Source organism: Corvus kubaryi, unplaced genomic scaffold, assembly GCF_017639235.1.
Source record: "Corvus kubaryi isolate FWS band 111438036 unplaced genomic scaffold, C.kubaryi_AGA036_p1.0 37256, whole genome shotgun sequence".
NCBI lineage: Eukaryota > Metazoa > Chordata > Aves > Passeriformes > Corvidae > Corvus > Corvus kubaryi.
In genome coordinates this window covers 5,761,763-5,774,205 of record NW_024581076.1, presented here as the reverse complement: position 1 = coordinate 5,774,205, position 12,443 = coordinate 5,761,763, and the positions used below count along the sequence as shown (strand labels likewise).

The following is a 12,443-nucleotide window of genomic DNA, read 5'->3' as shown; positions in this document are numbered from 1 at the left end:
TGTAGGTATGTAGGGAAATGATGTGGTTTGGCTGGGAGTCATTGCAAGGGAGAAATACTTAATAGTCATGCGATATTGCAGTTACATATCGTTTATTGTATTACTATTATTCGTTGCTCAAATAACTATGTACATAGGGTTCCGTATATGGGCCTGCGTGAGTGCATAAATATAAATACGCACAAGCAGTTTAAAGGATTTATTTGATGAGCTGGGGGTGACAGCACAATTCAAAAGCAGCACATTCACGGATAAGAACTACAGATAATGCCAAGCATGTACCAGTAAAGACTTTACAGTATTTAAGCATTAAAGTCAGTGCTTGTGCAAGACTTCATTTCTCAGTGCAAGGCATGTTCGTGCAGTAGCTGGTATGGTCAATGTTAGAGTGGTTGCGCGGTTTCTATACTTCCCCTTTGCTCTGGAATGCGCAAATGTGCAGCAGATGCCTGCTTTCATGTCAGTCTGTCGCTTCCCCGCCGCGGGCGCTGGGCGGGCGGCTCTGCCCCGGGACGCGCCCGGAGCGGGCTCTCGGCCGTGGTGCCGGCGGCCGCCGCTGGGGGGCGCCAGGGCCCCGCCGCCTGCCCGGGAGCGGCGGTCCCAGCGCCTGTTCCGGCCGCGGGATCCGGCCCGGCCCGCTTCCCAAAGCCCGCGGCTGTGGGTTGTAACAAATGCTCTCCGCTTTCGGGGCTTCAGCAGAACTGCCACGGGGCTGTTTCCCGGGCGGTCCCTGTGTCTGCAGCCACTCCTCGAGCAGCTCATGCCTTCCTCTCTGTGCTTTTACTCCTCCCAGTATCTTGGATCCCCTTTGGTAAGGCCAGAGGAGTGAGGTCATGGAGTTGGCTCTTGAGAGCACATTGTTCGTCCCCTCGTGTTTCACATCAGTGCTAGGCTGTGTTCCAGGCTGCACAATGCATTTACGGTGTTTAGTCACTCCCATGGTGCGGTAATATCTGGGATGATTAACATTTTTGCCTTTGTAATAAGTTTGTTTGGAATGGCTAGTACTCGTGCATGTGGCTGTGTAATCTTCTTCAAGGGAAATACTCATTTCCCAAAAATGTCTCCCTCCAGCCTTCCTGTCCATCAGATGCCACCAGATGCATGGTAGGGCCTAGTATGGACAATGAGCTCTATAAATTCCATATCAAAATATATCAATTTCCAGACTAGACGTTTAATTTTAAGTTTGTTTTTGAAGAAGTATTGTCTCAGATGAGTTTTTATTTAAATTGATAACTGAAATGACTTATGTTCTCTGAGAGCATTTGTATTCCTAGACACAGATTTTTACCACTGATCAAGGAGGCAGATTTACATGAAAGCCTTGCTCAAAAATTGGTGTTGCGTCTCCAGGCTGTGCACAGAGTCTTGTTTTGTTGCCATCAGAATCAGTTGGGGTGTGGATTTGCTGTATTTGCATCTATACTTTCGACACTAGTGTAATGTAATTTGAAAACAGTAACTGCAGTATTCCCACTCCTTTGCAACTGTACCTTGTTCTTTTATGTCCAGCTAAACAGTTAATTCCTGTGACCTCTTGGTCTAAAAGCTGAACTTGCTACTAAATATCTTCTTCAGTTGCAGCCACGTGTGTGGCTTGCTCAGGCTGCACCTCAGTGTAGTAGAACATTCATACTCATTATTAGTTGCCTCCATCCGTATTGAACACAGGGAGAATCACTATGCATCAAGGAAAGAGGAGAATGTGATAAACTTGTTGAACATGTTGCATGAATATCTATTAGCTGAATTCACAACTTACTGTTCTCTTTTGCATAGAAAGGGTGTAGTGAATGCCTCACTGTCAGGGCATCAGTGATCTTCCTCTTGAAAATAAAAATAATCTTGTTATTGCTTCTACTTAAATGAGTGAATAAGTATCTCAAAAATTGCTTTCTTTAGAGTGTTATTTATTCTTACTTGATTATTGGATCGACTAATCTTACTTTCAATTAGTTTTAGAATGCGTGTGAATTGCCTTATTCTTGCAAGGAAAAAAGATGCACTTCCTCAAGGAAGAGAATAATGCAAGCATATGAGTCATCCACTTAACCTGGTCACATAATCTCATTTGTTAAACTGTAGAATGTTGCTGTCACTAAAACTTTAATGTGGTTGCTGTGAATGTATCACGTCTTGCTGACTTTGTAAAAGTCGTTATATGTAGAGATATACTGTAAATACTTTAATGAACAATAGGGAGGGTTCCTAATGATGGGCTTGTAATACCTAAAATGGCTTAAATTTTTTTTTTTTTTTCCTTTTTAGCAAGCTTCTTAAGAGAAAGAAGTCCAAAAAAGGGCTGCAGGGAGTGACTGGAGAATGGTTTGAAGAAATAAAAAGAAGAAAATTTCAGAATTACATTGATGTCAATAGAATGCTAAAACCACCATTAGAGCATCAGCTAAGGAAGAGCAAAAACACCAGTGAGTTGCATTTGTCCATTTCCTTATCACCAAACCAATGTCTTATAGCATGTCAGAGTGTAATAGTTAAGGAGTTTCTGAAATTGCACCGAGCTTCTTCTCATATCATAGTTTTACCAAAGATATATTTTCAAAATGGGTATGTTTCTTTAAGCAGATTCTGTTAAAAGCAGAGCTGGGATTCACAAGAGAAAATCCCTATTATTGTTATGCCATAGTTAGAATCATAGTATGGCCCAGGTTGGAAGGACATCAGATGATCTTCAGGTCCAACTTTTCATAGGAAAGGGAACCTGGATGAGATTATTTAGTACCATTTGCAGTCACATCTTGTAAACCTCCAGTGGTGGGGACTCTACCATATGCCTGAGGGGGCTGTTCCAGTGATTAATTGTCCTCCTGTAAAAAATTTCTTTATTAATCAAAATGAAATTGCTATAATTATGGTAAATACAGTGGTAGTTTCCCAGTCAAAGCAGTGATGTTTGCACTGTATAAAAAGGTTGTGGTTTAACCCCAGCTGGCAGCTAAGCACTACACAGCCACTCACTCACTCCCCCACCTTGGGAGGGGATGAGAATTGGAAGGCTAAAAGTGGATTGAGATAAAGAGAGTTGATAGATAAAGCAAAAGCCACACACACAAGCAAAGCAGAGCAAGGAATTCATTCACCACTCCCCATGGTCAGGCAGGTGTTCAGCCATCTCCAGGACTCCATCACATGTAACAGTGACTTGAGGAGACAAATGCCATCACTGTGAACGTCCCCCCCCTTCCTTCTTCTTCCCCTAGATTTTATATGCTATATTTAGATTTTATATCCCTATGGTATGGGATATCCATTAGGTCAGCTGGGGCCAGCTGTCCCAGCTGTGTCTCCTCCCGCCTCCTTGTGCACCCCCAATCCACTCACTGATGGGGTGGAGTGAAAAGCAGAAAAGGCCTTGGCTCTGTGTAAGCCCTGCTCAGCAGTAAGGAAAACATCCCTGAATTATCAACACTGTTCTCAGCACAAATCCAGAACATAGCCCCATATTAGCTGCTGTGGAAATAATTAAAGCAGCCAAACCCAGCACATTCTCTACTCCTTATTCCATACCTTTTGCATCATACTCAGGTCCCACACTATCCCGTATATCCCCATTAACCACCCCACTGCCTTCCCCTTGCCCCTGCTCTTGCTTGGACTTACCCGCATACTGCAGTCTCTCAGGGGAATACCTGCTCCAAGTAGAGCCACAGTCTCTCCAGGGATATACTTGCTGCAGCATGGACTTATCCACAGCCCCAGTCCATGTGAGGTGCAGATGCTGCCCCTTGCTATTTTTGTAAATGACACTTAGCTTTCATTTCTGGGTTTGCTTTCTCCTACAGTCATTGGATAAGCCATTTTCAGGCTGTTGTGTTGTTTCAGGCATGCGTTGTTTAAAATGGAAAAGAAAATGTAATGCCTTATTTCTGAGCGAAGTCTTGTTTCCTTATATTCTCCAGTTCCCTGTGTAGCAGACCCTGCTGCTTCTTTCCCTGATCTGTGAGCAATACTCATCCTCACCTTCACACCAAATGCCAGCTGCTTTTACAGGCAGACTGAGTTTATGTTCCATTTGAAGAAAGCAAGTCATAACCTTCCCAGAGAAATCATTCACAGTATCTTGCATTGAAAATACAGTTCTGATATGCAATTTGTAGCAGAAAAAAAAAGGTACTCCAGTGGCCACAGGAATCCCATAGTAAGGAATTCTATGATACAGAGGACACGTTAATCTGAATTAGTGTTATGTAGTTATGTTACAGTCTGTTAAGTCGTATATTCTGGATTGTCACATTTATATTTCTTACAAACATGAAAATAAAGTGAGTAATGATTGTGGGTGGCTCAATTTTCAAATGTTTGATTTGCTTATATTTAAAACAGTTATGATTTTCGAGTGATTGAGTGCTGATTACTTTCAGAAAATCAGCCTCATGTATCCCACGTGCATCACCCAAAACCAATAATACCTTCTGAAACGTTAGACCTGTTTTCTAGTTAGTCATTATAAACCAGCATGTCACATAGTCTGTCCAAAAATGTCAAAACTGGATTTTCCAGACATAAAAGGTAAGCAAAAGAAAATTGTTTATGAAGACATAACATTTATGTATATTTTAATACTGTATTTATTAAGAACTTCAAACAAGTCTACTTTTTATCATGTTTTTAGATCATAAAGAAATAAAAATGTCATCCCGCACAAATCCTCAAGCACAAAAGAACACTTCAGCTTCTTTTCTGGGGTTCAGATCACCTTTTGCTTGGCTTTCCTCCTTTAGAAAATCCAGGAAAACCCAGACTCAGAAGCAACCACGGTGAGCTATAATCAGAACATACATTACTTCCAGCTTTTAAAAAGTCTGTGAATTGTTCTGTGTTTTGCTTAGAAAACTTTGTTAAATTATTTTTCCAGTCTCTTGCTTTTCACCTCATTGGGAAGATTGGGATTTTACTTGGTCATGTAATGAGAGATTATCTGTATTGTATCAGAAGAAAGAGGACTAAGTCACAAGTAATAGGCAGAGTCTCTTGGCTAAATCTATTTTGTTCAGGTTTTGCATAAAGGCTTAAAGTATATGAACGACCGTAGACTTAGGAGTAGCTGCAGCCTATTTAGTTCCCTCTCAAGAGGACACGGTGTAAGGTGCATGGGGATCTGGTGCCCTATGGCTGTGATACAATAGGAAAGTGTAGCTTTCCCATGTCATGGCAGAGAGTACCGGCCCCAGGCAGCTCTGCTGCATCAGTTCCCACCACATCTAGCCCAGAGGCAGCTTAGAGGCAGCCCTGCAGCTTTAGTGCCAGCCAGGCAAACCAGACGGCTCTTGGCACTTTTGCCTTCTGTGCTTTGTCAGTGCTTTGGTTTCAGCTGGATCTGAACCAAAGATGGTCTCATACGCAGGTCTGGAGCTGCTGTTTGAAGAGCATCCTTCTCCTTTGCCATTCCCAAGGTAAAAGGTGCTGTTCAGAGGGAATGGGGTGGGGGAAAGCTACAGCCAGGCTGGTTAGGCTGCCTGTTCTCTCTTAACTTTTGTCCTGTATGGCCGTATGTCAGCAACAAGTGAATGAAGTCTTACTATTCTTCTGTGCATCTTAGGGTAATGCTTGGGACTGGCAATCACAGGTAGACCTGCATTGTGCAGTGCTGTGAAATCTAAGTATAAAGGTGCAAGATCTTTGGTACAAAAAGCTGATTTTCACTCAGTGAGTCTCAGTTTGGTATTCTGGTCTGTGCCTGGGGCTCCATGCTGGCACGATGGTAAGACAAGGAACAGCTGTAATAAACAATGAGAGGGAATGTAAGCCTCTAAAGAAATTATGATTAGTCTGATATGTAGGTTTTGTAACAGAGCAGCTTGCAATTGTGGAGTGTTTGTATCAAAGCAGAAGATTTAAGGAGAGGTTTGAGTAGAGGCTGTGAGGTTAGCTTTGTGGATGTTCACTGGTAACTATTCTCTTACATAACAACACAACAGAAAAAGAATATGCAGTGTTAACACTGCTCCTTACCTGTCATCTTCTCCTTCCTTTTTCTTGTAACCTCGTAATGCCCCTCATCCTGGAACACAGAAATGTTGGGCCACAGTCTTCCCTGAAGAATAAAGGGACACTTGTGTAACTGAGAATCAGATTTCACGGCTTTTTCCTTGTGAACAGTGAGGTAGCCAATGCACACATGAAGGTCTAGGCTTTGCTGTACAATCTAAGCACTGAAATGATTTCTTAATTTAAGAAGGCAAAAAAACCAAACCGTGCCTACTCATTGCATCAGCTTTTTTCCTGTGTGTTTATCTGGCTTTTCCATGGAAAATCTATCGTATCTCGGGTTCAGATGCCTTTGATTTCTGACCGAGCATAACTTGAAAAATAAACAAGTCAATCCTGACGTGTAACTGAGCTGATTGCTACATTTTCTAGTCACGCCTCTCTGTTGAAAACTTCCCCCACCCTCTTCTAGGTGTTGCCGTGGCATGTGGTTTGCTTTATGCATAGGCAAAGCACTGAAATAATCTGCCTCTCTCCAGGTAGAGTTATTTTGGAGAGCCAGTGAAACACTATAGGACGCAGCACTGTAAATCCTTGTAAGTAAGCCTAACTGGCAGAAGCTTTTCAACGGCTAAACATTAATGGCTGGTTAGAGGGTCCTTTAAGTTCTGGAGAGACAGTTTCGTCAGCTGCGGTGGTGTTTTACTGTGAGGATAAATTATGGATGCTGCAGGAAGGAGTGCGCTTACATGGAGATACAGAAGATGCTAATAAAAGGTTTGTAACTGTAGTCTGAAGGCAATGAAATGTTTGCTCACTTTTGGTTCAAAGGTGTCAGTGTTCTAGAATTCATCCTTATTATTTTCTAATAGGTAAGTGCGATTCATCCTGGTCAAAAATGCTGTTTAACTGTGTTTTCAGCATATGTGAGTTATGCGTTTGGTTTTTAGTTGGCTTCTTATGTAGTTCTGATAAGAATAGTATTGAAGAAAATGGATTATACTGACATCAGACAGCTTGGAGGTAGCCTGGGGAAGACAGGTGCCTTGCCTCTGTGGAAATACTAATTTGCAGCAGATTACAATTCATGGATTTTTATTACTGTTACCAGTAGTGATAGTCATCTTTTACTTTTAATCTTACATTAAAAAGATACATATGTATGTAAGTGGAAAAGTATAAAACATAATTTCTTGTCTTCCATACTGAGTAGTATTTTCCAGATGGCAAATATTTCTGAACTTGAACATCAATTTAGTTTCTTTCCTGTTTATGAATAATAGACAATATTTACAAGTATGTGTGTATGCATTGTTTGCAAAATAATGTAAACAGTGCTCAGTATCATTAACCAAAAAAGAAACTGTATTGCTGTTTCCTAAAATTAAGCAATATTTCTCTGAAAGTAAGCAAAGCTTTAATTTTGAAATGCTGGAAAACTTAAAAATGTTCGTAGAAAATAATGAGGCAGTTCGGGAAATGAAGAGATTGGCATAGGGAAAAGATTAAAATAACCTTGTTTGTATAAGTTAGCAGGGAGAAAAATAAAGCAGGATGCAGTGACCAGTTATTTCTGAGAGAACAGTGACAATAAAGACACGGATTAATTTAGAATAGTGCCAGAGGTGCAAATGAAAATTTAAATTTTGCCTAGACTATCAGAAGACATTTCTAACTGACATTTCTAACTAACATGTCTACTTCATGTAGGTTCATTGCAAGGAGCAATTAATCCAACATCAAGTGAGGAGAGCTTTGTGCTCTTGGGCTTTGCCAAAGAGTGGCTTTGCACAGTAAAGCTGAAAAAGAAAGCTTCTAACAAAGTTTTTGCATTTTTATTATGGGTATAAGTAAAACTAAGGTAACTTGCTAAGCCACAGGATTTTACTGAACTTAAATTGCAGGAAATCATTGTAAAAGCTCTGAAACGTGAATTTCATTCTTAATTTGTTTTAAAAGCATTAAAACACACTCAACTTTATTTAAGTTTAAAGGAAGAGCTACACATATTTCTAAGTTCTGGTTCTGTAAACTTCATTCAGAAGGAGAAGTAACCCACTGATTTAATGGCTGTTTTTATTTAGAGCTACAAGGAAAAATTAGGAATTTCAGAATCAGACTGTCTAGCCAAATCCTAATCCCGCTGAAGTCAACAGGCTTGTTTGGTTTCAGCTGGACCCCGTGTCAGAGAGGAATCCTGGTTTTACAGTTCACAATTACAGAAGCAAAAACAAATTGCACCTTTCAACTGTTCTTCCCTGCCTGCAAGCACATTGCAAACAAATGACAAAGCACTTCAGGAGGAAAGGCTGGGCCACAAAGAACTTGCCAACAAGCCGGTTTATACTTGCTGTTGAAGCACAATAAAGTAGTCTACCTGAGCACAGGGAGCTTTTAAGAGCCTAAGAACAAGGTCATTCATAAAGACTTTGAGACAAACAGGACTGAGCAGAACCATCTTTCCCTACTTTATTTTCTCTCAAGAATTAACTTCCTGGGAAAAAACAGTTTCTGAGACAAGGAAGAACTGGCAATAAGCACAGGCTGAACAACATTTCCTTCAGGGCTTTTGAACAGACGGGGTTTGCTTAATTGTAAAATAAGGATCTGCAGACTCGAATAGACTCAGTGTAAGTCAAGTCCTGTTCTTGTTTCTTTAGTTTATTTTGTATTTGTCTGCAAGTCACCCCATTGAACAGAGTACTTTTTATATTCAGGGTTTCTCGGCATGTTCTAACCACTGCATTACTCATGGACGCTCGAGCCAGTTCTCTGCCAAGCCCTTGCAGTCTTAAATAGCTTAGGAAAACAGATGAGCCTTCTACCATGTCTTAAAAATTGGTAAATAAAGGCCGTTTTGGGTGAGTAGCAGCAAGTTCCAAAGTTCACACCAAAAACAATCTGCTGTCTGTCTCTCATCCTTTGCAGGGACAGAGCACAGCTCTGCATCTGAGCAGGGTGAAATGGAAGAGAAAAACAATAGAATTGCAGATGCAAACCACTCAGAGATTTACAAGTATATAACTTAGGCTATGAGTAGTACCTACTAAATTATTGCTGTTTGAAAAAAGAATGAATACCATCTTACCATAATGCTGGATTGAAACAACTGCTTTATGGCTGTTGAAGACACTGAGATGTCAGTAGGTTGAGTTCATGTTGGGCTGTGCAGTTATGAAATTTGCAAGCTGACAAGGCCAAACTGAATGGTACATTTTCCCAGCACTCTATTTTTGCAGGATTTTGGCAGGGCGGGGAGTTAAGGATGAATTCTTCATAGAGCAAGTTTTCTTCAGATGCTTCTCAATAGTTGTTAAAATGAGACGCTGCTGGATATTCACTACCTGCTGAAATTACATCAAGTTCCTTTTAAAAGCCAACATTTAAATCCCTCTGCCTACAGATATGACAGTTCTGCTAGCCCATCCTCAAAAGTGGAAGAAATGGCAACGGTAAGTAGTATATCAATTTATTGTCTGCAATGCTTAAATACTGATTTTTCAAAAACTAGTCCCCATGGTTTAGGCCGTTGCTTTAACATCTGTTTAAGTAGTATTCCTGAAGTTCTTGTTTTAAATGCTGAGTAAAATGTCTGTGCTGTGAACTTGTTGCATGTAGTAGAATGAGCTTGCCTGTTAGCTATAAAAGTCCAAAGCCTTCCTAGCTAGGCCCTAAGTCTAGCTCTGCCAGATTTCAGTTCTTTCATAATGACAGAATAATTGCATGCATCTTTTCCTAGGTCAAGACACTCACATATCTTGGCAACTGTAACCAACCTGTAAATAGATCAAAACTTACACTAAACAATAATCTCATGTATTTACTTTGTTTCGTTTCATTTGTACAAGGATGAAAAAGAGTAGCTGGCTTGGGCAGGCAGTCGGGTAGAACCTCTTCTGCAACATTTCCATGCACAGAGTTACCATGTAAATGTAAATTTTGAAGTAGGAAATTTTTTTTTATGTATGTTTCCTTTTATAAGCGCAAGCTCATTTTAAGGATAAAACAACAGCTTTATTTCTGATGTAATTTTAAGTGCATGCTGTTGAAATAACAGATTTTCTTCCAAGGATTATATTTTCTAGTTTAATTACTTTATTACCCTGTATTACTAACATGTTTTTCCTCATCTTCAGTTGGGTGGTATAAGCACAGAGGGGACTAAGAAGGTATACAGTGTATAATCAAAGGCACAGAGGATGTAAACTGGCCACCTCCCTTCTCTCATATTTCAAAAACAAAGGGATAATCTATATTAATATATGGCTGAGCAAAGATCTTATCAGAGAATCCTGCGTGTTATATAAACATATGATATAAAGCTGTATTATAGCTAGACTAGTAAAATATTATGAATATGGTGAACAACAAAGTAGTAAGGTGGGTTTTTTTGAAAAAAGGAGAAAGAGTTTCAGCTAAAATAATTCAGGAGTTAAACAGTTGTCTGCACTTCTACCATCTGAGACTGTGAGCTGAGAGAAATATGGATGGGACAGAGCCTCTCCAGTTTAAGATTTGATCCAAACAGAGATGGGGAATAGGATGACATTTTCCCCACTTTTACCACTAAGTGCTGTCTTGCAATAAGAAAATGGACTGTAGTGTTAAATTACTAAATCTCTGTTGGGAGGTCAACGTGTGAATTTTAAAATACACTGGTCAAGGAAGAAGTGATTGGGGAAAACTAAATTGAGAGATACAGTGCAATAAGGATGCATTTGGATAAAATAAGTAAACTATGCCCTTATCCAAAACATGCTACAGTATGAGGACAAGATGAGTAATTCTCCTTATTATATGTGTAGAAGTCTATAAAATGCATGCAATTTTACAACCCTCAGTTGTGTATTTTAATAATACGTTATTTAATGGACTGACAGAGTTTGCTCACCTCTGGGACTTGTGACACAATTTGTGATGTGACATGTGAAATGTGATTTGAACTCACATGTAGAACTGAAACCAGGTTACCTTACAATTTTTAACAGGCTGAAATGTGTAATTCTCCAAAGTCAACTGTAACAAGTGGTCATTCTTTTGATACAAACCAAAATGAAATAATGGAGAAAAGTACACTGGAATGGAATGAACAGCTGGAGAAGGAGATTTTCAGTGGTAAGTGTGTGTCCTTACTTTGTTCTGATGGTATTGTTACCAGAAGTGGCTGTGTTTTGAGAGAATTTTCTGCAAAAGCACAGGCTTTATAGACATGGCTCATTTCTAGCAGAGTGGCTACTTTTTGTTCTCTTCATCTGACCGTGGAATGTCTACTCCAACATTGACTTCAAGAGATGTCACTGATCACTCTTTCAATACATTTTATCTCATACTGATACAGTTCAGAAGAGTCACATGTAGCTGTGTACAGTTCTCCCTGCTGTTTCTGTTGGGAGCCCACACTGCACCCTCTAGATGCAGACATGTGGTTCTGTGAGAATTCTATTCCAGTTTCCTGCATGCATAATTTTGATAATGATGAATTACTGGGCTGATTTTAAAAACTGTAAAGCCACAAACCACAGAAGCAAGATGCATTATGGCATTCAGTTAGCTTTCTGGGAGCCTTTATAGCCCCAGTCAAGAGTTGCACGTTCTTTTTTAGCTTGGCTCATGTCCTCCCAATGAAAGACTCAGAAACAACTCATCTTTTTTCTTGTTCTGAGTTTCTCAGGAGTATTCTCTTTTGTGTGCTGAAGAGAAACTTAGAAAAATGAAGAATTTTAGTACCTTCAGATCACATTTTATTCCAACTATACATACTTATCAATGTCAATGCTTTCTTAATGATTTTGTACTGTTAGCACAGATCTGTAATGACTGGTCAGTCAGTCTTACGTACTTAAGTGGATCAGGAAATTCTGTAACAAAACAGTCATATCCATTGTATATTATGTATATTCTGGTATTTTCAAAATACCAGAAGAAGACAATTAGCAAAGGCATAATTTGTTTTGACAACAAAAGTAGTTTTAGTACATTGCTGTCAGTCTTCTGACTGAATATCTTGGTTAATTGAGCTATATAATGTTTAATTCCAGTTCATGAGGTTGCCTATATATATGTATATAAATATGTATTTGTTGCTAGATTGAATCCTAACTATTTAATTACCCATTCTTATCCAGAAAATGCCATTTTCAGTGCTCAATTAAGTGTAATAGACTACAATTCAGAAGAGAACTTCTTTTATGAATGAAACAAACAGTGGACACGCCAGAGTACTGAATATGCTTCTTTGATGGTTTGCAGGATTCTGTTTTCTTACAGTTACATCATAACTGTGCTTTGTGAACATGCAGAAAGGTCCATGGTTGCCTAGTGAATTCTTTTCAGGGATTTTTTTGCTTACAAACTATATTTGGAAGGTTCACACACACACAAATATACGTGTGAGTGAGAACTCAGACTTCAAATTGTTTTGTTCTTCTTTTGAATAGCATGAAAACTAACATTTACATAAAGAGCAGTCATGGCAGAGGACATTTTTTTTCTTG

General features: G+C 39.6%; 1 protein-coding gene across 4 annotated transcripts in view; it reads left to right on the top strand.

Annotated features, from left to right (window-relative positions):
- Positions 1-12,443, top strand: part of EXPH5 (exophilin 5) — a 34,583-nt gene that overhangs the window by 14,627 nt on the left and 7,513 nt on the right. For 2 of the 4 annotated variants that reach the window (XM_042023855.1, XM_042023856.1), the window contains exons 2-5: positions 2,272-2,429; positions 4,634-4,778; positions 9,353-9,401; positions 10,938-11,064. In XM_042023855.1, the coding sequence (XP_041879789.1) occupies positions 2,272-2,429; positions 4,634-4,778; positions 9,353-9,401; positions 10,938-11,064 (479 nt within the window). Of the gene's footprint in view, positions 1-2,271; positions 2,430-4,633; positions 4,779-6,488; positions 6,727-9,352; positions 9,402-10,937; positions 11,065-12,443 lie in introns of those variants that run through there. The other 2 variants (XM_042023857.1, XM_042023858.1) reach the window with 2 other exon arrangements.